The sequence below is a fragment of the Meleagris gallopavo genome, chromosome 7, assembly GCF_905368555.1.
Source record: "Meleagris gallopavo chromosome 7, MGAL_WU_HG_1.1, whole genome shotgun sequence".
NCBI lineage: Eukaryota > Metazoa > Chordata > Aves > Galliformes > Phasianidae > Meleagris > Meleagris gallopavo.
In genome coordinates this window covers 4,388,910-4,416,408 of record NC_139410.1, presented here as the reverse complement: position 1 = coordinate 4,416,408, position 27,499 = coordinate 4,388,910, and the positions used below count along the sequence as shown (strand labels likewise).

Genomic DNA, 27,499 nt, shown 5'->3' with positions numbered 1-27,499 from the left:
GATTTTAATTGCCTTACTGGTCCTTAAAAGCTCATAGTGCAGAAGGGCTTGGAACCACTTAAGCATAATGCCTCTGTTGGCACAGGTGGCACTGCAGCTTCATAGCTAAAAATTGACTTGTTTCTACCACAGTATAACTCACTTTCTATAGCAGAAAGAAAGGTACCTTCACGTCTTACCTTTCAGCAATTACAGGAGATTATCTTAGAATCACAGAATGGTTCGTGTTGGAAGGGACCTTAAAACCCATCCAGTTCCAAACCATCAGATGTTTACCTAGATTGTGTCCATATTGACAGTGCCAAGATACTGCAGATACTGTAGCGAGCAGTTCTCAGAGCTGTGCCATTTCATGAGTCACAGGACTCAAGACAACTGCACTGCTCATAGATGACACTATACAGTGTCATGTAAATTGATTCCTAGACTTCTAGTGATGACACATATTTCATAGGTTACCATCTAAACCTTGTTTTGTTTGGATTATTTATTTATTTTAGATATTCCTCTTCACATATACTTTGAAACATTATTAAGGAAGGATGACGTCAAGGGAGAACCTGTTGATGCCTCATATCCTGGAGTGGGGTTTAAAATAGCTCCAGAAAATGGTACGTAAGGCAAGATATTGTAATGTTTGCAAGATTGTTTTTCATTAGTTTGTCCCCAAAACGTTCAATTTGTAAATTTAGCAAAGGCAGTTATCAGAGAAGGTAACTGGCCAGGGATTTAGGTGGAAGAGGAATCTCTAGAACGCAGGTACTGCCGTTACGCTGAAGTGATCCCATCAGGAGGGCACCAGTACAAGTGCAGGGAGTTTGGACTATGAGTTCTCTGCAAACACAGGTGCCCCACTGCAGTGTTTTTAATGTTTGGATCCTTACCTGAAGTTTGCCTTTTCTGCTGTAAATAGTTCACCAGTGAGATTGCTTGGAATTGCAGCCATGGAGAATAAGTTCACTTGATATTTGCTTTTTCTGTTGTAGACTATAACCATCATAATGTTGCTCTTAAACGATGGAACAATAGCTGTTTATCTAATTCCAAATCTCAATCAGTGTCAGGAACATCTGAGCAGCTGTCGGAAGGAAGAAAGAAAAGACATCTAAGTGAGACAGCAGTGGGTAAGAGAAAAACTGTTGTATAAGACAGTTCTATTTGTTCAAGTGTACGTAATGTATAAATGAGTTTGCCATTGGGCTTTTGTGAACAAATCCTAAGGTGTCTCCAAAAAGGGAACTACTGCAAAACTCTTCAGGAGTCAAGGAATGGACTTAAAATGCCTGGAAAAATAATGTGCTATTGTAAAGCACCATCATCCTTCTCCTTTTTTCTTCAGTGTGTATTGCAAAAGGAGGCAAGCTTCTGTATTTTATTTTTGGAATACTCTTTAAGGAAGCTGCTTAGCAGTCCCACTGTGTTTTTGTAATGCTGGGTGTCATTATTTTCATGATGAATTTTTTTATAGTAGCCTAGTGAAACAGACTGAATTGCAAAGTTATCTGTCAAATCACGTGCCCAACCAAACATTTACTATTCCTGGCATCTTTGGTCAGCAGTGCTTCATTTCTTGTCTACTGTCATTTGTGGTTCTGGTTTCCTTCCTGGTTGTTAGGAGGACTTGTGGGTAACCAGTGCTTATAATTAGTGTTTTCACTCTTGTTACCTTTATATTTTAAGCCACTGAATCTCCACTTCAGCAACAGAATTAATTAAAGGTAAATTAATAGAAGCTGCCCTGAAATTTCTATAGAGCCACGTAGAGCAATGTGATCATATAGACAGGAAATTCAGCACGCCCATGTAGATTTAAATAGCATCTTACTTCTCCAGGCTATTGGGATGTAAAATCTAACAAATTCTATTACAAATTCATTTATGTAAACTTTGGGAAAACTTTTGGCAAAATTCCTCCCAAAAGATACAAGGAAAAATGGTAAGTAGGAAGGCAAACTATATTAGTGTAAAATGTCCCCTAGGAAAGAACTAAAATGTATAAATCATCAGTTAACATGATGGGAAAACACACTTCTAGGAGGGATCTGGGTAAAGCTACAATCCAGGTAAAGGAACACAGGTGGGAGTGTGGGAACTGCCACAGAGATAATTTAACCAAAAATTATATGATCTGCTTAAGAGCAAGAAGAAAGCCATGATGCTTATCACCCAGCCCCCAAAGGCAGGTGCTGACCCAGCGCTCCTTGTAACCATGCTGCTTCTCCCAGGAGCTGTCATGCACACTGAGAGCAACAGCTGGAGATACTGGGAGCACCAGAGAGAGAACCTCTTGATATAAACCTTTCGAAGTTACAGTTAGTCCTCTGCTAATAGTATTTGGCTACTCGAGATAACAGAAGAAAAAAACCTGTCTTTTATCATGAGGATCACAGTTTCCCCGTGCCAGAGAACTGCTTTGTGGTATAGTTGTGAGTAGCAGCAGCAGTTCCAGTTTATTAGTGCTAGGGGTGTAGTACTACATATTTATTCCTAATTTGGGCTCTGTCTAGGAGAAATTATCCATGGGGAAGGTCAGCCTGATGAACAAGGCCAAAAATAAAAGCTGTGTGCCAGGAAGCTGCAGTGCTGCCTGGGAGATGGGAGTTCGTGTCCTTGACCTGGCCTGTTGGGATGTAGGATCTGACTTAGCTTTTTTTTTTTCCAAGTTGGAATCTGCTGCTACTTTTTATTAGTTGTTAATTCGTTCTCATTTTTTTTCATTTGGGCATAGAAGGAAAGCAGAATGCTGGTGGTTATCGTCTGAATCCTCTTAAATGCTGCTTCCACTGAGATTAAATAAGAGTAAAGGGGAATTAGGATTTGTCTGGAGCAGTGGGCCAGAGCTAGAAGAAACCACACATGGAGATGGAGGAACTCATTATGTTTGTTAGCCTCGCTGCCAGTTTTGTTTCATTGTTTGCCCATTTATCCAGGAGGAATCTGTCAGCTAGGGATTGGTACATCAGAGAGATGAAGTGCTCTGAGGGGATGCTGGGAAGCATTCTTCTAGGTCTGATTGGATTTGCTGTGTGTAGTCTAGTATGGTTTCTGTAATAGGAAGCAGGATTTGCCCATATGAAGTTGGTTCCAGCAGAAGAAATCCTTTGTAGGAGGAAAGGGACGAGTTTTGTGGAACGGCAATGACAGGATGAGTAACAAGAGTTTATTTAGGCAGCTTTTTTTTAGTATTCATTAAATCTCAAGTGGATCACTGTGGGCTTCTAGAAATGACTTTACTGTTACCGTATGGAAAAATATCCTTGGTCTAATAGACAATAGTTGGTATGCATTTTTTTATTACTGTTCTTTTGTGACAGGCGAACGTAACAGTAGGTTTGAGACGTTCTCCTTTCAACATGCAGAACCAGAATCCCCCGGCAGTTTTGCAGCCGTGACCAATATCAATGCGATGTCTAGGCCCACTCACAGCACTTCATCACAGGTAAACGAAAAATGCATCACTGCCTTGGCTGAAATGTTAACGGAGTTGCAAATAATCATCAAAAATATGTGCCCTTTATATCTAATGTGGTGTTAAGTTACAGTAAAGAACCTTTTTTACTTCAAGTATATTATTCCAGATGGAGTCTCTGCTTGGAAAACAGATAATTGTTTGTTAAAGAGTTCTACAGATAATAGGACTAAAGCATACATTTCAGTTACTGGCACTGGGCCTTCCACTTTAGTTTTCCTTCAAATTTCATCGACTATACCCTAATTTATACTTCCAGGTTTACACAAGAGCTCTTAAAACACTTTCTTCTTGGTGGAAAATGTGCACCAAGTGCAAATACAGTGACGACACTTGTTAAGCCTCAGCTTAGCTGTTTGAAACCTCTGTGCAGCTCAGCCTCTGGTATAGAAATTTGCTGAGGAGCAGCAGAGCTCTGATTCAGCAAAGTCCCTGAAGAAACTTCGTTTTAATTCTATTGGAAGTACTGAACAAATTCATTTTGCTACTCAGGTTTCAGGCCTCCAGTTCTGTTTGGCCTATTGCTGTGCTAGTGTCTGCTGAGTTTTAATCTGGTGATGATGGCTGGAGAATTGAATTCAGATACACATCTTCCAGGCAATTTTGGCCATGCACAGATCTCTTATTACTCTTCTTTGATGAAGCCATCTTTGAAGAACATCTAAATCAGCATTTTAGAATAGATCTCTTTCCATTCAGCTAAAAATTGAGATATTTTATTATGTAATACATCGTGATTTAAAGCTAAACTTTCTCTGGTAATCAACGAAGCTCAGTTTTTACCCTTGTAGGTTCCATGCACTACTGAGCACAGAAAACCAGGAATCCCGGTATGATCATGGTGAAGAAATTCAATTATGAAGAAGGGAGCATTAAATTTGAAGATCTCTTAAATATTCAAAATTAATGGTAATTGAAATTAGGGAAATACCCACTGATTTCAGAAAGTTATGAAAGCAAGGAGTAGATCTTAGTGATAAGATGGTTTTAAGACTGGTTGAAATTCCTTTTATTAAAAAAAAAAAAAAAGTCATTGATCTCCAGAGTCTCTTGAAGTTAGAGATTCTTTTTGTGCACTTCTGTTACTTCTCAGTTAACTTAGTTCCTGTGTTGTAAGCTGATGAATCTTGAATTGATTCTATTATACAGCATAACTCCAGGAGGAGGCTGAGAAGTGAGAGCTCCTATGACATAGACAACATTGTTATTCCAATGTCACTGGTGGCACCATCAAAGTTGGAGAAACTACAGTACAAAGAAATCCTGACGCCAAGGTTTGTTCATGACCTCAGTTGCAAAAAAGGTGGCAAAACGAACGTGACAGCATTAAGGATATTGATAATTTGTAGTTAGATAATGTTACAGTACTAAGGCAATCTTCTCATGTGCTTGGTGGTTGTTTTTTTTACTATGCATTTCAATTTGTGTATAGAAGTGGGTAAAAAGATGGGTGGTAGGAAGACTGGTCAGCTGATGGCAGAAGGGAAATAAAGCAGTAGGCACAGTGATGGCAGATGCAGAGACTGGCTAAAAAATAGAAGGGATTTTATATCATTTTAATTGTAGTGATACTTGTAGGCTTAAGTATGCTGTTGGGCTGACCCTCTCAGCAGTTACGTGGAGATTGCTTTCTTTTGTGTGCATTTGGTTCATTGAGACCCTGGAGCGTGTCCAGAGAAGGGCAACAAAGCTGTGATGGATGAGCACAAGTCTTATGAGGGAGCTGGGGTTGTTCAGTGTAAAGAAGAGGCTCAGGGGAAACCTTATCGCTCCCTTCAACTCCCTGAAAGGAGGCTGTGGTGAGGTGGGGGTTGGCCTCTGCTCCTGCATAACTATGATGAGAGAGAATGGCTTTCAGTTGCACCGGGGGAGGTTCAGGTTGAATATTAGGAAGAAAGTACTCTCTGAAACAGGTGGTGGAGTCATCATCCCTGGAGGTGTTCAAGAAATGTTTAGATGTTGTACTGTAGAAAACGTGGTTTAGTGGAGAAATACAGTGGCAGGTGAACAGATGGACTCAGTAATCTCAGAGGTCTTTTCCAACCTTGGTGACTTTGTGATTCTTTACAATTGAAACAATGACTTAGCTTTTAGATAAATTGACTTCTCGTTTCATTTCCAGCTGGAGAGTTGTTGAATTAGAACCTTTGGAAAGATCTCATGCAGATGAAGAAGAGGTAAGCTATATTTTAATTAAACCAACCGCATGGTTAAACTGGATGTATAATTGGGATAATCAGTATGTATTTTCTAAAGTCACTGACTTTGTGCAAATCCTGAAAAGTTTCACATTTCAAAGTATTGGGTGTCAGAACTTGGGAATATATTGGTCCTACCCCAACCTACCTGACCCTACAGTGGATGACAGAAATGCAAGTACCTCCATTAATAATTGCTTTTTCATCTAGCTCATTTGTCCCTTGCTATTGGCTCAGTCAGAGCTCACGTAGGGTCCCCTGCTCCTGAGCACTCAGATATTGGGTCTGCAACTGTGACTGTCTTTGGAGCTACCCATGCTATAATGTCTCTTATCCTTTTCCTTCATGGCCAATTGCCATGGCCTCTTGCCCTTCAAGAGGTAACTTGGCATTTTGCCTGCAGGCCCAGAAGGTTCATCAAGGTTTCTTGTCGGTTTTCTTTCAACCCTTCTGCTGGAAGCAGACTTTTCTGCTTTCTCAGGAGCAGCATAACCTTTGGCATTTCTCACTCATCTTTTTGCCACGTCTGCACACCATGTGCTACTACTGTTGCTTTCTCCAGACGTAAAAATCCCCCTTTTTCCTTCAAGGAATGCCTGTGGACTTAGAGGCTGAGGGGTTCATTTCTCCCCTAATGATGAGCTTGAGCCTAGCCCCAGTGTGAACGTAACAGCCAGTCTGCTCTCTAGGTTGCTTTTCTGTTCTTCCTGTCTTACTGTGGCTCCTCTTCAAGTGTCAAAAGACGAACCTGCCCTTTGGACATCCGTAGTCTCCCTCCAGTCTCTGCTATAGGTCATTACCGACTGTTGTAGGTATAGGATTAGCATTTATACTTTCATCCATGATACCCGTTCTTGACCTTACCCTTTCAGAACATCCACGACCAGAGCTTACGGGCCTTATTAGTAGGAAAGTTTTGCATTTATGTAGCAGTACAGAAGATAATGCTAAACATAATGCTGAATGAACTTTAGGGTGTCTCTGTGTGAAGCGTGGGCGCTTATTGTTAAATAGCCCTCCCAGTACATTTGTGTTTGGCATTCCTAGTTCAGCCTGTATGATTCATCATTTGGCCAGGAAATAACTTGAGTACAATAAAGCGGCTTTGCCTCCTGCTGTGGTCCAGTGCTTCAATATTGTCTGTCAGCTGCTGGGTAGAATAAGAGAGATGTCAGATGAAGAAAATGATGAAGAGCTTACTCTTCTAACTTGTCCTTTGCCAATTTTCCCCCTTTCATTTGGGATCGTATTAATCGGTTTGGATGTTTTTTGAGCACTGAGAAAAGGTGGTTGTCTGATCATAAATCTCCTGTTGCCTTGCTTAGGATTTGGGCTGACTTAGTTCTGAGTAAGCTTGAGAAAAGGCATGAGAGAACAGGAGCATTACCTTTTCTTCTCACATTCTGACTCTCTTGAAGTTCTTCCTTGTACTAACATCAAGGTGAGCTTCAGCAGATCATTGTGGAAGAAGAGAGAGGGCAAAATGTACTGTCTGCTTCTGTAGAAATGTAAGCTGTTTCTTTGCTTTCTACTACAGAGCAGCCTGTGGTGGTACTATATAATAGTTGTATTTCTGTTGTCTTCTGTCTAGCTAAATTTAAAACTCCTTGTGTCAACTCTTCCACTTGATGCAGCAGACTTGTACCCAAAGTTTCCACAAGTTAAAAACAAACACAGATTTGTCAGGAGCTGAACTTGCAAGGATAGGAACTCAACAGTTCCCCATTCACAACACACTCGAGTACGGAAAGCTTACCTTTTTGGGGTACCTCGTTCTTGTTTCTGGAAATTTTGGACAAGCAGCATTTGTGTTTCCTGATCTGCATGTATGAATTTGCAGCCTGTTGTTGCTTTAATGCAGGGAAGGGTGTGGCATGGGCTTTCCTGTTTTGTTTTGCCTAGGTTAAAGTTTCTGGCAAGGCAATGGCATAGAATAGCGTTAAAGTTTATTTTGTAGTTGTTCTAGTAATGACAAGTACTTCAGAATAATTATTTGTGTAATTAGTTTTGTGAAAGTGTTTTTATGGTGTATGACTTAGTGCTTCCCATGAAGCAGAAGACCGAAGCACTGACTTTGTTTTGACAACTTTTCAGAAATATTCCTGGTCATTTATTCTTGGTGCTGTTCCTGCTCATTCAAGGTGAATGCCCAGTGCCTTGTAGCTTAGCTAGATGAGATGGAGAGAATTCACATCTTAATGGAAGCAAGGTCTTGTTCTTTACATGAGCTCCTTCGATCTGCTTCACAAAGAGACCTTCCAGCCTTTGCTCTCAACATCACTGCCAGAACCTTCTGACAAGTAATGACAGTTCTTTGGCCTTTTTTCAACCTATTCTTAGTGAGGAAAAAAATCAAATTGCTCCAGCCATAGAAGCTATAATTGAACCTAAAGTTGGTGGAGGAAATATATGAAGTCTTAGGGAGGAGCAAAGGCTGTACTGAATCAAGTAAAGAGCTGGTTTATGCTGCGGTAATGTGGTTTTGTCCGTGGAACAAATAATACTTTTAAAATCAACCGTATTAGTGGCCAGTCTTGGATGGAATAGAGTAAAACTTAAATAAGCAAGTAGTTAAATCTCTGCTATCAGCCACAGAAGAGGTACAGTAAGGCTTATTTCAGTATTGCAGAACTCTTGGCTAGGGGAGGAATGTGGGCTTTGATTTTGAAAGGAAGCTCATTAAAAATGAAGTTTCTTCCCCGCATGAGAAGTTCTGGCAATTTGCTAAGAAAAGTATTTTCAAAGTCTAAGTTTTTCTTTCAGAATTATCTTTTGTTTGCACTTCAAAGGGAATTGAGCACACAGAAAAATCCTAAATGTTCCCTGAGGGAATAACACTTTGGTAGTCCATAAAATTCTCACTTTTGCACTGTACATCACTGACCTTGGAAAAGAAAAATCTAAACTGAGGTGCAGACCCTGACCGATGCCATCCAAGGGACAGAACTGGTGAATTCCAGAGAGAGGAGGAAACACATTAGGTTGACTTCCATGAAGGGAAATCAACAGCTAACAAAGCCGTTTGTGTTCAACATAAATACATAAAAGCAGTGAGGAGTCTTCAAAAAGAAATCATGAGCTGGGCAAACAAAGCAGGCTTGTTTGTCTGAAGGTTCCTGTTGAGTGCTGAGCTGAGGAGGAAGCAGGCAGCTACAGTTTTAGCAAATGGCTCCCATAGCCAATTCAGACTGCACTGAACTGCAACTCTGGGGCCCTTTTATCAACCCGGTTGAATTTTGCTGTGGGGCTGTAGTTCATGACCAGCAGCTTAGGTTGGAACTGCAGTCCCTGGGAAGCTGAGGAATGCCACTATAGGGTATGTTTGCAGCAGCATAAATGCATTGTAGTATTTTGCATTTGGAGCCACAGTGGTAATACAGTGCTTCAGTGCTGCAAGTCCTCGTGCAGGGAATGGCTTCTGCAGAAGACCTGGGAACATCAGTTGTCAGCTGACAGCCTGTCTGTCTCTGGCAGAGCAGTGAGGACTCCGCTTTCTGGTTCTGTTTTCTCAGATGGAATCAGAAGATGAATCGTGTTGCTTGTGTAACAGCCATGAGAACTTTGTTTTTATAGAACATCAAATTTATTTTCCATGACCCTCAGTTCTTGGTATAGTTCTTGTCCAGGGATGAACTGGCAATGCAGTTTATGAACAGGAGTTGTTGTTTCCTAGAATTTAGCTGCTTTTGAGTTGGGAGCAGCTGGCACAGAAACCCATGGCTGCAGCAGTCACATGCTCCTGCCAGCCTTAGCTCTTAGGTGAACTTTGAGGTGGCTGAATGGTTTGGAGCACTCTAAAACAATTCTGAGCAGTGCTGGAGTGGCCCAGCCAAGAGCTCACCCTGATCTGGGGAGGGAGAAGGACGGGCAGCACCGTGCTCCTTGCCCAGCTACCTCTAAGCAGCAGGAGAAATGAAGATGGCTCTTTCAAAGTGAAGGGCAGAGAGGAGGTTTTTTTGCATCGGAGCTGTTCCTATCTAAAAAGCTGGCTCGTTTGACTGTGAGCAGTTAGTTAAAATACAGTTCTGCTAGGTCTTCAAGTCATACCTGGGTCATGCAGATCAGTCGCTGACAAGTGCTCTCTTCAAAGCAGAAGCGATTTTCTGCTTGGTTTCCCAGCAGGAATGCAGCACCTCAGGTTTGCTGTGTGCCTCTCTGTGTGCAGCTATCCCTGGCCTCACGAGCTCAGACCTATTGCTCTGTGCTTAAGGAGCACCTGGCAAATCCTTCTGCCTCCCAGCCCCCTCTTGCAGCAGTCTCTGGAATGTTCTGGAATTTTTGCTCGTCTTCTTTATAAATACCTGTCCTTCTAATTTTCTGCTTCCCACCATAGAAAAACATGCGTTAGGTGGTAGGGGGAATAATTTCTGTATCAATTCAGATCGACCCCAGGCACATGAAGAAATAAACTGTGGCAGCATCCCATTATTTTGACGCGCCTTCATACTGCAAGCACGCATCATCCTCTCTACTGGTGTGTTCAGTGAACAGAGCTCCGTAGAATTACATACAGTACCGTCTGTCTTTGTTTTAGAGAAGTTCCTAAATACAGCAGCAGCTGTGTCTCCCTCCTTTCTCATTACAGGCAGAAGATCTGTCAGATGAAGTGTTTTCCTCACGCCATACGAAGTATGAAGAAAGAGAGCGAGCGAGGTGGTCGCTGTGGGAGCAGAGCCGCTGGCCCAGAAGGAATAGCAGGCAGGTGTACTGACTGGGGCAGGGGTGTTCCTGCTCAACTCATCATGATGGCTGTTGGCACAGCTGTCACAGGGAACTGTGACAGAGAAAACAAGGGAACTCCTTGTGAATTAGCTTGTCAGGGACAGTACCAGGTCTAATCCTTAGCTGTAAAAAGAATGCCATGCAGTTCTGAAGCACACAGAACCTACAGAAATTTGGTGTGTCACTGATTAAGGTTTTGTTCCCATACCGATCAGTTTGTGTCACTCCCAGCTGTGGCGTCAGCCACACTATGCAGCAGGATTCTTCTTCACTGACCTGAGAGGCTGTGCCAAGGACCTTATCCTTAAGCATTCGTGTGCTGGTAATGAAAAGGTTAATTCTCACAGGCCTGCTTTCTGGTGCAAAACTCCCCCTAAAACTCTTGAGAACAATAGTGCATGTGAGAGCGAGCATCCTACAGCTCTACCTGCAACTCAGCACTGGGAAAATGATTGCCATAAACGGCTTCACAATCTGCCAGGACAAAAACCGTCCTATAAATGTTGGGATAAGTGTTTCTGCCATTCATCATAAGCCTGTGTCTGTTCTTCACTGAAAGTGAACTGTGATCATATGAATAAATATGCAAAGTTAGCTTAGTCTGTGTGGTAAGACTGAGAGTAACACCTATCTTGTGCACTAGGGGAGCCCATAACCTGCTGTTCTGGGCACGGGGGGAAGGCAGCATGGTTTGAATCAGGTGCCTGCAAGCAATGCAGCTGTTGTACAGCCAGAGCATGGCTGTTTCAGCCATGTTTATTCATTTTTCTCCTCTGCACAGCACTCTTTGCAACAGTAGGGTTGTCAAGAACCATGCATTTTCATTTCTTTTTGTTTAAAAAAAAAGTAGAGCTTAGATAGCACATACAAACTCTTTTCAGTGTTGTAAAAGGGCAGGAACCAGGCGTTAAGACTCTTGCCTCTTTTATCCCATGCTAGATCTTACAGCAAAAATGCTGACGGACGACACGGCCAAGATTTGGTGCAGAAGGACCACCCCGGCAGCTCCTGTGCCTCGCTGCACTGCGCTGCTGAACCTGTTCCCGACCTGACTTCTGAAGCCCACGGCTCTGTTTGTTCAGGGATTGCACAACTCCGGAGGGAGAGCCAGGAAGCAAAGGTGGGTGGTTCTGGTAGCTTCCAGTCCATTCAGGACTCCAGTGACCACCGGGTCTTAGTCTGAAACTTGGAGCTTGAGCGTATCCGTGTCCCTCCTTGCTAGTTTGTGTGGACAGAATGTAGTGCTCCTCTTTAGATATGTATGTTTGATGAACGAAACCTAACATTTGTCAACAGATAAAGTTTTCACAGCTCAGCAAACATGGCACATGTTTTAGAGGTGAATGTGGCAGGCCTGGACTCAGGGCTGCTCAGTTTCTCCTCAGGGCTGTTGGCTGGCGTTCCAGACAGGCCTGAGCGTGTCAATGCCAGGTACTGATGCCTGGCAGCAGGGAAGAGAGCCTTCCCCTTCACATGCTGTGCCTGTACCGTCACAGCTCTGTTGCTAGTTCAAAACCACTCGAGGCTTGCTTACAAGGACAGCTGGTACCTTATAGTGCTGTATTCTGTCTCTGAAGAGCCCTGCAAACTATTGTAAAGAATGACGCTCATTTGTAACTTGATAGCAGATCATTCTGCACATAGCTAATCAGTTCAGACTCAACCAAAATCCCTTTTTTCTCCTCTTCTCTGATTCCTTTCAGTCTGGGCTGTGGGAACTTCGAGTTTTTCCACTAAAAGATGAAGAGGTGGAAGCTTTACTGTGCCAAGATCAAGTAACAAATCAGACTGAAATGTCAAGTGCAGCTTTCCCCAGCGACTCTCCCTGCGCTCCATGTACACCCATTGGTTTGCCAGACAATGGCCTTCCACCACGAAAACAATCTACAGAAGAGGCAGAAGACAGCGAAAATGTTTGCCTGGGAATCAACAGTACAAGAAAGCAAAGGTGACAGGGAGTAATGTGGTTCATTAAGAAAGCCAATTAAGGTGGAGAAAAGTGTAAGGTAAAATCTCTCTTGTTCACACAGCATATGACAGCACAATTCAAAACCTGTACGTTAGCTGCATATAATATATTTTCTTTCTTGCTTTGTAACAGGCAGGATAAATCCCAAAGACAACACTTTCTTCTTCCTGAACCCCAAGAGAAAGTAATTATTTCAAGCTGGAAGTCTAATATTCCCAGTGTTGGGAGTGGGCACACATAAATTGCTGGCAGCATTCACTGCTTTCTGTTGTCATATCGCCACATTTGTTAGTGATCATCGTTTTTTGTCTTGTTTGTTTTCAAATGCGTTTCTGGTTCCAGTCAATTCTGGTGTGGCAGGATATGCTGTCAACCTTAAACCAACAACTTCAACTGAACACAGAAAAACTACTTGACAATATAGTGGGGAGGAACAATAACCACTCATTATTTTCCTGTGTGGCATGAACATGTGGCAGAAAATCCACCTCTCTTTAAATGCATGCGTGTAACCTGTGTGTAAGAGAAGGGCAGGTGAGAAGCAGCAATTTGAAAGCAGGCGGTGTGGAAGCCTTGCCTTTAGCTTAAAATCTATACTCAGCTCTCAGTAGTGCCAGGGCATGTTTTGTATAGACATCCTCAAGCAATAAGATAGAAATAGACCACTGCATTTCAATAGTCCATGTATCTGCTACTCAGAAAGTAGGGTTCCTGTTCATTGTATGGGTATAGAGAATTGGAAGAGAAGAGGAGCTCTCTGAATATTGCATTCTGGGTCATCTCACTTCTGTAGTCCTTCAGTAGCAAAGGAGGCTCGTAATATTTTGCTTTAATATGTTAAAGACAAAAAGTCTTGTAATTTCTGTACAGTGCCTTGCAAGAGTCTCTAAGTATGCCAACATTTGGTGACTAGCTGAAAAGGAAGAGATGGCTGATGGCTAGAAGACCAGTAAGGAAAAAAGCCCAAAAGCTTTCCACTGTCATGCTGGGTAGAGTTTTAATTTCCCAGCGAGTTCACAGTGAGTAAAAAAAAGCAAGTTGTTCCAACTTGCATCTAAATAGGGTAGTTTGGAATGTATCTGCAATCTCAAGAAGTATTAACAAAGATTAAGCATTGAATGTAGGTATAATTTACCAACAGGAAGTTTTTCTGTGTAGGACAGTTGAAGGCAATATTATAGGAGTCTCTGTTTTTGTGCAAAAGTTTCTTCTGTGTGTAAAAGCTGGAACTGAATGGCACTGGACAGATGACCCAGTTATAGTGTCAATCCTTTTGTTGTTTTTTTTTTTTTTTTTGTCAGAATGACAGGAAATATACACTGGACATCTGAAAACAGTTCAGTAAAGTTTCAACACTACAACCTATTGCTACATTGTAGTTTATTGCACATTCTGATTATTTTTTTAAACATTTTTTTAACACTGGTTTGTCTTAAACTTGAATCTTGCCTCAATGTCTGATACTATAATCTTTGATGCAAGGTTGTTTTTTTAATTAAAAGTTATTTCTATATATATATATATATATATACATATATATATTGTTGTACGTAGTCTGAATTTGCTGGCCTTCTAGAAGCGATAAATCAATAGTGATGCTTCCTCTTGGCACAGAGACCTGCTCAGCCAAAGAAGAGCTTTGCAAGCACGCAGATGCCAGGGGCATGAAGCTGTGCTGCCGTACCAAAGCTGCACTGGTGCTCTGAGGCCAAGGTTGCCCCCAGCATCTATTACAGAAGTGACCATTGCGTCTCATCCTGCATGTGCATCTGCTGCTAGGGAAAGCCTCCAGAATGCTGAAGGCCACCAGTGTTTGCAGGGCTCTTCCACTATGTGCAGCCCTTCAGTAAGTGGGTGTCCATCCTTACCCACTTCACTGTAAGGTCAGGGCTTCCTGACATACGTGAGCAGTTCTGCAGTTCAGAGCTTGCTGCTCACAGCAACTAAGGCAGCCTGCTAGCTCCCTGATGCGTCCTGAAGATGCAGTCAGGAAATGGAAACACATTCCCAGCATTGCATGGGAAGAAGCAAGAGGAGAGGGGTTTTCCAGATCTACTTGAGGAGAGGAAGGCGAAGAGAGTTGAAATGTGAGAAAAGAGACAGATGACCCAAGTTTGGTCAGTCTCACAGACTGTAAAGCTGCTCTGCATGGCTGTACAGTACCCAACTGTGTTGCTTTGAGGGTCAGCCTCCACTGTGCTGCTCTAAAGCAGCTGTTTGTTATCTTGCCAGATGCAAGTCAGTGTAAGCAGAATTTCTTTTGTCCTCTCTTCATATGCATTTGCTCAGCCATTGTGGGAAATAGTGCCTCAAAATGCAACAACAGAACAGCTAGGCAAAGACAGGCTGAGCAGCCAGGAGACTGAAAAACATACTGGACAAAGCATAAAAGTGCACGTCTGGTCCTACCCCACCCTATCCCTGTCCAAAGCTTTTTCTCTTACCCTCTGGCTCGCAGCTCACTCCACCTGCAGCAGTAAGCTGCAACCACCCGCCTTGCAAAGAGGGCTGCCCGAGCAGCCACGGGCTAGAGCGCCCCAGCAGTGCACAGAGCCTCCCATCAGGTGAGCAGCATGTGCAGGCACAAGCGGGCAAAGGCCAGGGAGGGAGGGTGGCCAAGAGGAAGTGGCAGTTGTTTTGCTCACGTCTCTGCAAGAACACCTTCAGCCACAACACTGGAAGCAGCACTAGCAGCTGTTACAAAGGCTGACTGTTAAATACAAACTTAAACATAAGCAGCAACCCCTCTCCCAAAACTCAGGTGTTGCAGCCGCACAAAGAAAGCAGTTTCCCTGTCACCATTTTCAATAGACATATTCTGCTCCCTGCTGCTATGGGGGTTAAAGCACTTCACCTCTGCATCCAGGTACCTTAGCAGAACGTACATAACAATATAAGCTTCTAAAACCCATTCAAATTAAACCATTTTTTCTGAAGCTGTGCTAGGACCACACGTCCAGTCCCAGCCTTGCTAGGAATGTGTCCAAGTGTCTTTACCCTGTCCTCCAGTGCTGACAGTGCCTCTGCTCCTCAGCTCCCCTGGCTGCTGTCCGTGTGACTTGCCCTCAGTTTCCTCCTTCCGCTGTTGCCAAAATTCTGATCTGTCAGAGCACTGTAACAATTCCGGTGTTTGCTGGGCCCTGTGGATACTAAGTAAGACTACTGGCTCTCCTGTTGGTGCTCAGCTGGAGTCCTGCTGCTGGGGTGCCTCTGCAGTAGAAATACATTACTGACTACAGGAGAAGAGGCTTAAATGCAGCCTAACATACAACTTCCCAGTATGTATCAAGGCACTAAACCAGACAAGCGCTAGGCAGAAGAACAACCATTGCTACTGTTACTGCTACAGATTGTTCAGCTCTGTGGTTACAATTAGCTTTAACCTGAGGTTTGTAAGAGGACACTGCCACAGTAACCAGCTGCACAGTGCATTCTGGGTGGACTTACAGGGAAAGAAACAATTGAGCAATGTACCTGTGGGTGTAGTGTATCTCACAGCACTGCTAATCCAAAACTCGGTGCAAGTACAAACTTGAAGATTTAAACAGCGACAAAGCGACAACGGCATGTAAAGAAAACATACTGCATTGTTCTGTGCTCAGAACAGCACAGTGCCTCGAGTTAAACAGCATGACTTTGGGCCTATTTTTTTTCCAAAACAACGGAATGGTTTGATGACCCCTTCATCCTGCTTCAGAGCAGCTGTGGGAGACAAATACTGCTTTCAATAGCATGAGAAATCATGCTCCCAACTCCTGCACTAACCCTGCATAGCTGTTTGCGTGCTGTTCAGCCTGCATTTCAGGTACCAGAGCTATATATATTTTCTATATGCACAATGCACTGGACTGCACCCAGCTTCTTTCTGGCCCTAATGCATGCAGCAGCCACACAGACTATTACCTTGCCTAGCCAAGCTGTGGCTGCCGAGCCTTCTGCTGTGTTCCCCCAGAGCAGCAGACTGCAACCCTTCTGTCATTAGTCCAGGAAAAAGAATGCACAGAATACCATGAAAATGTAAAGGAGGGAGCAAGGCTAATTAGAGCCACAAGAGGAATGTCTGTCTAAAATGCCCTAAGGTCTTCCTCCAGTTTTGAGCTCTCCTAACTCATGTGTCCAAGCCAGACATGATAGAGCAAACAAGTAGAAAGCATGAGTACTGTTCAGGTTGGTTACCAAGAGAGAGTTAAGCTATTTAACAGTTAAAGAAATAAACACTTCTATCCCCTGCACTTCAACCTACACACAACAAAATCGCTTCTAAATCACTGACTTGGGTAAACGCATGAACTAAAGAGGACATAGGTCAAGATGATGCATTTTAACATTCTTCTACAGAATCCTGTCACTTGAATCAATATTCAAAAGGAAAAAAATACTCCCCAGTTTTTGGGACCTGGTAAAAATGTTTCACCGACTTGTTTGGTATTTGAACCATTTGCACAGGTCAAGTACTTCCGTGCAGTAAAAGCAAAACACAGAAGTATTTCTGACCATCATGCATGGGATTCCTACACCTAAGTGCATTTTTCCCAAACTATTTATTTTTAATAGCTTAAGGGAAACTTACCACAGCAGAAGTGTGTTTAATGCAGACAATGGAAAAGTTTTGCAGGAATGCACAGACCAAATGACAAACACAGACAGCGAAAGGCAGGTTCATTAGTCTCCCACAAGGTAACGGCCCGTGGCTGTGCTACACTCTTCTAGCAAGCAAAGATTGACTGAACTGCAGTTCAGCCAGCATTACAAGTTGTGCCACACAATTAGCCTCCACAGAATCAAGAAACAGGTTCAAACCATTGCATTTCCAACCCTGAAAAACAGCCAGACAGTTTTTCCACTGCTGCTTGCTTCATTGCAGCGAAGGAATGATTCCTCTGTTCAGCAGCAACAAGTTTCCATGATTAATGTTCATCCAGCCCTCCCTTAGCACGAGAAACAAGGGTTTTCCTGCGCGCCCAGAGCCTTCTGGAGCACTGCTCGGGTAGGTCTCACCGATCCAGACACCGCTTCTGAGCAGCTTCTGAACACACATTCCTTAGCAGATTGATCACAGATCTTGGATCTGCGCTCTTCATAATGGCACTGCCAGACACAATCATATTTGCACCCGCCTGGAAGACATTAAACACCCGCTCAGTGACATGGGACACGAGTAAGGGCAGCGACCGACGCGAGGCCGAAGGACAAAGGAGCACTGCTCGCAGGCACAGGCACAGGCACCGCGCCTCTCGCCGCTGCAGCTGCACTTCCCCAACGGCAACTTCCTCATCCCCGCTCCTGTTACCTGAGCGTACGAGGAACACCAGCTTTCGCTTAGGAAGGCTTCAGGAGCCACGGCTAAAACAAGGCGAGCTCAGACCCCACACGACGCTGACATCGCCTGCCTCGCCGTTCCCTCCGACCACAAAGCACCGGAAGGCGGCTCCTCCTGCCGCCATTTCCCGGGGCGGCGACGCCCCCCGGGCCGCCCGAGCGCAGCCCCTCACCTCGGCACACTTGTGGATGGTGTCAGGCCCGACTCCTCCGTCCACCTCGATGTCCAGCGACGGGAACTGCGTCCTCAGCCACTGCACCTGAGGGCACACAGCGAGGGAGGCGCGGCGTCACTCGGGGCCGCACGAGCGCCAAGAGCCCGGCACGAGGCGGACGCCGGGCTCACCTTCGGCATCATGTCTTCCATGAACTTCTGCCCTCCGAAGCCCGGCTCCACCGTCATCACCAGGGCCATGTCGATCTGGTTGGCCCACGGCGCCAGCTGCTCCACCGAGGTGCCGGGTTTGATGGCCAGCCCCACCTGCCGGAGAGGAGAACGGTCGGGGAACGCGCGAGCCCCCGCGCGCCTCCCGGCCCCGCGCGCCCCCCGGCCTCGCGCTCACCTTCATGCCGTTCTCGCGGATGTCCTTAATGAGCGCTCCGGGGCCGTCGGTGGCCTCCAGGTGGAAGGTGTACTGGTTGGCGCCGGCCACGGCCATGGGCTGCACCCACTGCTCGGGCCGGGCCACCATCATGTGCATGTCTGCGGGCGGTAGGCCGTCAGGGAGAGCCCCGCCGGGCCGCGCCGCGCCGCCCCCGCCCGCTTACCGAAGAAGGGCTCCCGGCCCAGCCGCTTGCGCAGGCTCTCCACCACGGGGTGCCCGAAGGTGATGTTCGGCACGAAGTGCCTTGGGGGCCGAACACACAGCACGTTACCGCCGCGCCGCGCCGCCCCGCGCCCCGCCCGCCCCGCGCCGCGGCCGTTACCCGTCCATTACATCCAGGTGCAGGTAGTCGGCCCCGCAGTCCAGCATGCGGCTGCACTCGGCGCCCAGCGCCGCCAGGTCGCTGTTGAGGATGGACGGCCCGATCCGGCACCCCGACGCCATGGCCGCCGCCGGGCCTCCGCGCGTGCGCCGCCGCCGCGAGGCGGCACGGGACGGGCGGCACCGCCCCCAACCGCGCCATCTTTGGCCCGTGCGGGACGGGCGGGGCGGCCGGGGCCGCGGGACTCGACCGAACCGACCAAACGAACCCGAACCGAACGCCGCTTTGGACGGCGCGACCCCGAGCGCGGTGCGGCACGGCGGTGGCCGCGGCTGTCTGACGGCACGCGGGCCGGCGCGGCGCGGCAGCAAACACACACACACAGCGCTGTCCTTCTGCCTCTGTATTTAGGCCTCCGAACAACATGTGCATAAAATGGCGAGGCGGCAGGACCGACGGAAACACGGACGGGGTCAACAACACACGCGCTTAAGGCCTTTAACGCTAAGGGAGCGGCGCCGTTCGCGTTCACAGCAGAAACGCGGCGGTTCTGTTGGAGATACGGAAGGAAGCCAAAGCACGGCTGTGCGCCGGCACGGAACGCAGTGAGGCACCGACGGGCTGCAGCGCACGGCCAGGCACCGGGAAACCACACAGAGACACGGCGCTTCACGGCCGGCTGCACCGCGTGCTGGCGGGGACACGTGGGAAATGGGCGTCCTAGTCCTGCCTATGGCTTACTGCTGCAGGGTCACTGCTGGCAGAGGGAGACCTTAATGCAATTGGTATTACATACACTTTAAATAAATCACAGATTCTTAATTGCTGCTGCAGTACAGTGAGGCCCCCACTATCATTAAGGCTGGTTCTCCCTTCTCGTTTCCAACACAAGGTGACTGGATGAAAAGCACCCCGAGCTCTGTGCGGCGCTGCAGCAGTTTGCTCGGCCTGCACCCCAGCTCTCCTCCCACTGCCCACCTGCACCCAGCCTCCCTGGGGCTGTCAAAGTGAGGCTGTTTTCTCTCACTTGTGCATCACTGTTAGCAGTAACACTTCTACAACTGGAACTTGAGCTAGGAGCTGATGCAGAGTGCTCTGCTAGAGGAGGCTGGTGCTGGCTGCAGCAAGCTGAGGAGACAAGAAGGGCAGAGCACGGTGCGGTCAGCAAAGCAAGCAGCCTGTCATTCAGGATGCCCACAGAGCAGCAGCTCCGAGGCTGCCACCCCATCACCTCCCTTACAAAAACCACGTAAGCTTTAAAGCTGCGTTAGTGCACCACCTACAGATGGATGGACAGACAGATAGATTAATAAAGAGATAGTTTCCCCCCCTTGCAGTGGAAGCAGCACGTGCTCAATGCCCCTGCGCTTGGGATGGCTTTTGCTGTCGGCTGCGGGAGTTGGATGCGCACAGGATCCCTCCTGACAGCTCCCATCGAACGTGAGCGTTTGGCAGACGCCGGGCAGCACGGCCCAGGGCTGCACGTGTTGGAACACGACTGCAACCTGCTGCTGCCAGGTGTGCACATCATTTTTCACAACGCAGTAAAATGCGCACGCTGCCCCACAGCAGTGAGACAAGCGTTTGTAGGGTGGTATTTAAACAGCTCCCAGGGAGATGCTGGCAAGAGTCCTTCCCTTGGAGATGAGAGGATATCGCTCCATCTCCGCAGTCAGGCTGCTTTATGACGCACACGTTCAAATTACAAGCCCTAGGGGCCAAGCTGGTAATGAGCACATTTTGCAAACTCTCACAGTGATCTGAAGCATTTTTCTCTGCACAATAACACCACAGTCACAAACCGCAGTATCTATCCTTCTCACAGACACTGGAAAAGGCTGCATGGGAGTCCCAAAGCACAGGGTGACTTTGGGCACTGCTTATGATTTCATGGCTTGATTCACAGCTGGTTTGCAGTTTGTCCCTAAGCAGCTAATGGCTACATTCACATGTCCCGGTAATTCTGCCACAGACATAGAACACATACGTATCTCGCACTTGCAGCCATCAACGTTACACACATAAAATGGAACTTTTTTAAATAGAATCTCAGCATGCCAAAAATAGATTCTTTCATCAAGTTTCTGCCCTGCAATATCCATCTTTTGTTTGCAAAGTACATATATATTTGTATGTTTGCATCTATAAGGAACACGAAAATACCATATATAAATATTTACTTTAAACCCCTATATCTAAGTATGTAAGACAGCATCAGTGGAGGAGCTGCAAGGTACCAGAAGGTCCACGCATTCCTGATGTGGTTTCCTAGGTGGTTTTCCTTTCAAGCTGTGTATCACCCAGTACACGAAAGCAGGACAGCGTGGAGTATGTATACCATCTGCAGACCACTCACCCCCTGTCCATCTCTCTCTGCACACAGCACGTGCATTCCTTTCTGTGGTATGCACTGTATTTAGTTTTACAGAGCAAATATTTTTGTAGCAGGAGGGCAGCATCTTACAGAGTGGAATGACACCAACAGATAAAAGTAAACTCAACTAAAGTCTGCAGTGCCAAAGAAATTAAAAAGAAAACAAAAACGTCTAATTGCTCCACGGTGCTTATCATTGCTCTGCAAGTAAGAAACAATGGTCCCTGGCTTGTAAAAGTCAAGCTTTAGATTGGTACTTTTTGTCAGTGTTTTCACTGTTGGTACCAAGCTGTAAAAGCCTGGCATCCAGCTACTGCATAACCAGCCCTCTTCTCAACAGAGCTACAAAAATAAATCTCCAAAGAGGTCTCTCACTCTTTTTCCTTGCACAGTACCTCAGCCTGCTTACCCAGAGAGGCTGCCTATCACAGTGCTGCCACATCAGGGCTTTGTGGACCACACACATTTGCCCACACACCCGTACGTACCCTGAGAATTTTGTACAAATTCTCTGCTCCTACAGCCTTGCCCTGGATATAAATAGATTCCTCATACAGAAATTTGCCAGTCTATAGCAACGGGCCGTTAGCTCTATTCTGCTTTTGAATAATAAAGTGCTCTTAATTAGTTACTAGTTACCGGGGAACTCAAAGAAGGTACAGTTTTCCCTTCCTCCTCCCACTCCTGTACCTCCCCAAGAGTTAAACATGAGATTCATCCAGGTCGACGTCCGTCTCCCCAAGCTCCACATGTGTGAAGCTGAAGTGAGTGGCCAGCAAGGGGTTTTCCATCCCGTTGTCCTCACTGATGTGAAGGACCGTGTCCCCGTGCTGCAGCAAGCTGGTGGTCTCGAGGCCAGCATAGTCCTCGGTGTCAGAGAGCTGTGTGGGTGGCGTGCTTTGTGCTGTGGCTGGCCGGGACTCCACGCTCTCCTCTTTCTCCTTCTCAGCAGAAAGTGCCTCGCTCTGCAGGAGAGGAGAGCCAGTGGTTAGGCTCAGAGAAAGAGGGAGAGGGCAAGAAAAAAGAGCAAGGGAACATTTGTGAAATATTTTCTTATTCTGAACTACTGTTTTGCCATTAAGGGGCCAGGTAATTGTCGATTTTAAGTCCCTAACATTCTACCCTTACAATTTTTGCTGGTGCATCAAATTTGTAGCAATAACCAGAAAAGTTGTCTGTTTTCAGTTTTTAACTCTTTGCCGTTTCATTGTTTAGTGTATTTTCAACAAGAGCTTCTTATATTCTTTCATGGCAAAGGCCATACACCCAAAAGACGTGAGATGTCTGGGTGTATAAAGATCTCAGTGTCACCGTGCAGTCTCAGTGTGTTGAAATGGTGATCACGATTATCTCGGCACTGTGCTCAGTGGTGTCCAACACAGAAAGGTTGAGCTAAGCAGCTCCTTTTGAAACATGATTCTGTTGACACAATCCCCCTGAGTTTTTGCAGGAATCCTTCCTTCCTGAAGGACTCATTGCTCACAGAACGAGGTGCAAAGACCAGTCAAAATCTCACACAGGTCCACAAGGACTTGTGGGTCTGATGGGAAGATGTAAAGAGAAGAAACAGGGATTTTTGTTGCAAAGAAAGAGAGGTGAGGGGTCGATAAAATCCAGCCTAAAAAAAAAAAGACGGTCTTTACTCATCAACAGGTTTTCATCATACTGCTGTAGTACAGCTCTATCTATCTGCCCTGCAACTTAACTTGTTGAGGCTGAGATGAAGCAGCAGGCAGACACACAGGATAAAACTGTCGGATATGCTACCTGGCCAGCGGTCTGGCTATGGAGATCAGCTACAACGACGGCAGGTGAGGACGTCAGCACAGGTTTACTTGGTGCTTCCTGCTTGCTGCTCTCCTGGGGGCTGCTGCGGCTGCAGCCCTGCTGCTGGGCAGCTGAAGCTGGGGATTTGGCTGGGGATGGTGGTGTTGCCTCTGGCTGGGCTTCAGTGAAAGTCACCGAGCGCTTCTGCTCTGCTGAGAGGTGCAAAGCCCAGAAAATTGAGTATTAAGATACTGTAATTTGGGAAGGAAAACAGAATAAAAGCAGACAGCATCCCTAGTGTTTTTACAAGCAAGACAGGATTCCTGATTCATTCCATCTTTATAAGCTGTCTAAATGGCATCCAATTTAAAAGCCTTTTATTCGTAGGCTTCCTCTGAAGCCATAGCAAGAGTCATGGTTCTCCTGAAGACTACTGACCCTACCTGTCTTTGTCATGGCTCGATGAGCCACCCAACACATCTTTCCATCCCTGAATGTCGTGTATTGGATTCCCATGTAAGGGAAAGGAAGACTAGGGCGTAAATATAGAAGGAAGTTGCCCGAGGCTTTGCAGGAAATTTGAGAAAAGAAAGAGAGGAGCTGAGTGCCTCTCATTCCTGCCACTGACTGTGTCCACTACCTGGACTGAAACTCAACCATGAAACTAATAGCCTTGCTCTCACCCTTCGTTATTCCAGTAGAAGTTTTGTGTTCCAAACATCTCCAGCAGCACTGTTAGCCCAGCAGTCCTGGCTGAGCAATTAGAAACCCAGGAAGTTCTCAATAAACTTTCGCTCTTCCAGGTGTTTCCTCCAAAGTTAATTGCTCACTTCAGATGTGCAGAATGCAGCTACCTGTTCTGCTTGACAGGGCTGACTGGTATTCATTTTCATATACAGCCCTTAAAACTCTGAACTGCAAAGCTTCCAAATGGTGGAAATTTTCTTTCTTCCACTCTCACTAGCATCTTCAAAATGGGCACATCTGGAGGTTTTGGACAAGGAATGGAGGACACCTGTACCCTAAATTCTCCACAGCTTTAAGAAACATGATCATTGTCTAGTCCAGCTTCATCTTGCTGGCTTTTGGAGAACCCATTCAACCATAGCTGATAGGATAATCCACATGCTAAAAAAAAGAATAAACCTGGTGATGCTTCACTGTAGTAACATTTCCCAGCCCTTACCAAATGGAACTGAACATGAGCGAGTTAACGAAACTCGCAAAACAGCTGAAAACAGCTTACATACTCTTCAAATATACTAACTTTTCCTTTGATCTAGAGCAACAACCAAGTATTTTCTACTTTAGAATATGAAGTGCTGCTTCTGAACATGCAGTACAGCCCTACCACTCGGTTTTGGTTTTGGCTGGATGCTCCGCCGAGTGGTTGAAAGTCGAGCCCCGTGGCGGCTACGAGGTTCAGTCTGAGTTTTCTGACGTGACAGCAGTGGTCGTCGAAGCTAGATATTGGAAGAAAGAGCCACGTTAGGCTTAGGTGTGTTTTCATATAACACACAACCCCTGCAGGAAGGATACAGATACATATTGTAATGTTTCTATGTCTCAAACATCTCCTTCGTATTAAAACTTCTGCGGTTTGCCTTTTCAGTTTCGCTATCAAGTGCAATCAGTGCACTTTGGGTAACATCATTTGAGTTTGAAAACAAACTAACCAACCAATAAAAGCAACAAGAACCTGCAGAGGAAAGATTCAGGGAGTTCAATACAAAGCACAGCTTCTTTTGGAGGGTTCATCAGGTCTCACAGCTACAAATCTGCAGTACTTGCTAACTCAACTAGAGTATCTCAAATTACGTTAAAGGGACATGTCACATCCAGAGATCGTTTCAGAACAGAGACAGACTAGAAAAAACAACCAAGGCCTGTTCACTCACCTGCCGCAGACCTCTCTTCCGCCCCAGAGGTTGCTGCAGGAGGAGGTTCTGCTGCCCTGGCTCACTCTGCACGCTTGCCACCCTGTTGGATATCGACAGCATTAGGTCAAGCACAGAAGCAACTTGTATAACTAGCAGGAATCCTGGCAATTGTGACTAAAATAAATAAATAGATAGATCAACCACTAATGGCACGGTCACTTCAAAGAGCGCATACTGTCTTTGAAGGATGGTGGGAACGTGTCTCTCGGGTTTTGGCTTCCAAGGCTTAGGAGAGGGTGGGAGGTGGAGTCATGGCATTCAGGACTTGGCCACGCACAGGTAGCATCCAACCATAAATAACTGCAAATTTCAGTTTTCAGTCATTGATTGATGCATCCCACTGAGCAACACTCACTTCTCTGCATCCTTTGCCACATGGGCTTCATCAACAAAGGCAAGAATATCAGCTTCCTAGTTCTAAAACCTTCTTGTTTGCTTTTCATTTTTTGCAGACAATGTTGTAAAAGCTTTTTTTTTTTTTCCTCCCAAAGGGACTCCACAGCCTCATCCCAATTTTGTCATCTGGTTTTAATTTCAATTTAAGTCAACAAACAAAAAACAAACACAAAGTGACAAAGGATCTATTCACATAATGGATGCATGAGTTATGTGAACAAGGCCCCACACTCAACACTTGCAGCCTTGAGTCTCTGTGGCTAACAGATGAAAAATACAAGTGAACATAAAATTCATATATACATAAAAGCGCACATTTTTAGTTTTTAATATCTTGGCACAAAACAATCTTTAGCAATAAAACAGACTCGGCTACATACCATCTCATTCTACTATTCAGCTGATCATTAAATCTACTTCCTATAAAAATACCACCCTCCCCTCTTTTTTATCAAGTACTGTATTCCTCCCAACAGTTAAAAGTTGGTCATTTAGCAGGCAGCGGTCACAAAACGTAATAGCTGAATGAACTATGTCTGAAAGGCATATGATTACAATAGCAACTAACATTTAGATGGACTTCCTTTAAATCAGGCAGCTGCTTATTTGGGAGAGGCTGGAATCCACTGAGCCACAAGTCCTATTTAAGCAACCTCCAGCTATAGCTGATGTGCACTGCTGAAGACTCGGTATTACAATCCGTCTTAATCTAAAGAAAAGCAACATTCTTTTCTCTAGATGTTTTCCTTGGATCTTCCCTAGAGGAGCTCAGTACCACGAACAGAGTGAAGGTTTTTTTCTATTTGACCTAATGTGAGCAGAGGAAGAAGACAACCCTAAGGTTTGATATGGTCAGACAAGACATGGAGGATGCCTGTGGAAAGGCTTAAGAAGTTCTGTCTCCTAAACAGCTCACTCCTCCCTTTGGCAGAAGTCACTGCTCTCTGTAAGTTTGGTAGAACAGAACATGTGAGCTTTCCGGCTGCTTCAGGTCAAAGTCTGGTTAACTGAGCTAAAAGTCCTTTTCCTTGCTCCCTTATCAGTTTAAACTGAAGCCAGACTTTGCACTGAACTGTATGCGTTTCCGAAAGCTTCGTGGTGAGACAGCTGGCAACTTCAGGAGAGAGACACTACCTTCAGTCCCTGAAGCTGTTTCTCTTCTCATTGTCTGACCACAAAGTCATAATCCTTAGCCATGCCTGTGGCAATCTCACCACAGCTGTGGTGGTTTGGAAAAAAGGAAAAGCTTCTGCAAGCTCAAAGCCAGAACAAACAAAGATATATTTGAGTCCTTTTCTCCCTCAGACAGCTCCTCCAAATGAGATCACCAGCCTCTGGAACATATTTTCCAGGTTTTACGTAGGGTATTGACATGATTTACATACAAAACATCCTAAATAACATGCAAACACACGCATATGAATAAGCAGAGTCCTCAGTTACTTCCTGTGAGCAGGACTGTGTTCTTGTCTTTACTAAAGTAAAGAGACTACACTTAAATTGGCCTTATGATTGGTGCTCCAGACTATCAGAATTTACAGCTTGTAGAAATTTCCTAATCTTCTGCTTCTAGAGTTACACAAAAACTTATTCCTCTGACTTTTAAGAAGTATTAAGGGTAATTGCCAGTATGGGACTTTAATAAGAATTCGCTAGAGAAGGCCTTGAAAAATTTTTTTCTATTGGACTAGCTTCTGAGAATACTGTTAAAATGTCTGAGGAAGGAGCAGCAGCTCTTAAGTTAGATGAGTGAGGAAACATACCTGTCCGTAGAAGGAAGAGTACAGTTTCATTCAGTACAAAACGCTGTTTATAGTGTGAGACAAAATCACTGCACATGCATCATGAAACTACTTTGAAAAGGTCATTAGATAAAGAGAGCACATCGACCACATGAGGGCACGGAGGTTATACAGTAAGAAAAAAATGACTCCACAGCGTAATCTGTGCAGTGAAGACAGACAATAGAGAGGTGAGCAACAGAAAGGCTGGATTTCTTGTCTTCCTGCTAGAGTCTGGGATTTTCAGCCTGGCTAATATCGTAAGCGAAATGAGTTTAGTGCTGGTGTATGTTTATTTCCAGTACTGAATCATTACACTAATTGACATAATTCAGGATGATCTTATGAGCTGAAATTGCAGATAATTATTGCAGGCAAATGTTGGGTTGGAGAGCAGCACAGTTTTGCAGAGCTGTCTGCAGACAGCACAGTCCTGATGTGGCTCTGCTTTTTTGCCTTTTGTCCCCAAATTTTGAAGAAGGGAAGAGAAGGGAGGGAGCAGGAGAGTCACAAAGACCACAAATTTCAGACGAGCTGCTGAAATTTCAGATACAGCTTTTCACTTTGTGTGGGTCTGTTTTCACATCAAAGCAAGCTCTGCTGATTGTATTTCCATGAAAATGAACGTGGCAGACAG

The 27,499-nt window shown here is 45.3% G+C and overlaps 3 protein-coding genes and 1 long non-coding RNA gene across 14 annotated transcripts in view; 1 reads left to right on the top strand and 3 right to left on the bottom strand.

Annotated features, from left to right (window-relative positions):
* LOC146543929 (uncharacterized) overlaps positions 1-1,025 on the bottom strand; it is a 45,931-nt gene extending 44,906 nt beyond the window's left edge. For both annotated transcript variants that reach the window (XR_014884402.1, XR_014884403.1), the window contains exon 1: positions 885-1,025. This is a non-coding gene — a long non-coding RNA (uncharacterized LOC146543929). The remainder of the gene's footprint in view (positions 1-884) is intronic.
* Positions 1-13,900, top strand: part of KANSL1L (KAT8 regulatory NSL complex subunit 1 like) — a 56,888-nt gene extending 42,988 nt beyond the window's left edge. For 4 of the 9 annotated variants that reach the window (XR_014884396.1, XR_014884401.1, XR_794068.4 and 1 more), the window contains 9 exons: positions 501-611; positions 987-1,124; positions 3,315-3,439; positions 4,619-4,743; positions 5,592-5,646; positions 10,253-10,365; positions 11,329-11,509; positions 12,093-12,395; positions 12,491-13,900. Coding sequence is in view for 2 of the 9 variants with exons in the window: in XM_085228175.1 (XP_085084301.1) it covers positions 501-611; positions 987-1,124; positions 3,315-3,439; positions 4,619-4,743; positions 5,592-5,646; positions 10,253-10,365; positions 11,329-11,509; positions 12,093-12,337; positions 12,491-12,599 (1,202 nt within the window). In the remaining 7 variants the exon portion in view is untranslated. Of the gene's footprint in view, positions 1-500; positions 612-986; positions 1,125-3,314; positions 3,440-4,618; positions 4,744-5,591; positions 5,647-10,252; positions 10,366-11,328; positions 11,510-12,092 lie in introns of all 9 variants that reach the window. The other 5 variants (XR_014884400.1, XR_014884399.1, XR_014884397.1 and 2 more) reach the window with 5 other exon arrangements.
* RPE (ribulose-5-phosphate-3-epimerase) lies at positions 470-18,740 on the bottom strand. 2 transcript variants are annotated; one of them, XM_085228179.1, is made up of 6 exons: positions 18,605-18,740; positions 18,446-18,525; positions 18,241-18,380; positions 18,024-18,158; positions 17,851-17,937; positions 470-1,078 (listed from the first exon to the last, which is right to left on the bottom strand). In XM_085228179.1, exons 1-6 carry the CDS (start codon positions 18,724-18,726, stop codon positions 1,061-1,063), a joined length of 582 nt encoding a protein of 193 aa, XP_085084305.1. In that variant the 5' UTR covers positions 18,727-18,740; the 3' UTR covers positions 470-1,060. The 2 variants fall into 2 exon arrangements, with proteins under 2 accessions (XP_085084305.1, XP_085084304.1); XM_085228178.1 differs by lacking the exon at positions 470-1,078 and adding an exon at positions 16,881-17,475.
* An 825-nt stretch (positions 18,741-19,565) lies between these two features.
* The window catches only part of UNC80 (unc-80 subunit of NALCN channel complex), a 119,896-nt gene continuing 111,962 nt past the window's right edge, over positions 19,566-27,499 (bottom strand). The window contains exons 62-65 of the mRNA XM_085228180.1: positions 24,644-24,725; positions 24,097-24,208; positions 22,746-22,957; positions 19,566-21,943 (exon numbers count right to left, since the gene is read on the bottom strand). Coding sequence (XP_085084306.1) covers positions 21,680-21,943; positions 22,746-22,957; positions 24,097-24,208; positions 24,644-24,725 — 670 coding nt within the window. The 3' untranslated portion in view covers positions 19,566-21,679. The remainder of the gene's footprint in view (positions 21,944-22,745; positions 22,958-24,096; positions 24,209-24,643; positions 24,726-27,499) is intronic.

Excerpts from the sequence above, each read along its gene's own strand:
- RPE (XM_085228178.1), bottom strand. The coding sequence starts at position 18,726 with ATGGCGTCGGGGTGCCGGATCGGGCCGTCCATCCTCAACAGCGACCTG. Across the intron at positions 18,526-18,604 it reads CACCTGGATGTAATGGACGG|GCACTTCGTGCCGAACATCA; the intron begins GTAACGGCCGCG and ends TCGGCCCCCAAG. Across the intron at positions 18,381-18,445 it reads GGGCCGGGAGCCCTTCTTCG|ACATGCACATGATGGTGGCC; the intron begins GTAAGCGGGCGG and ends TACCGCCCGCAG.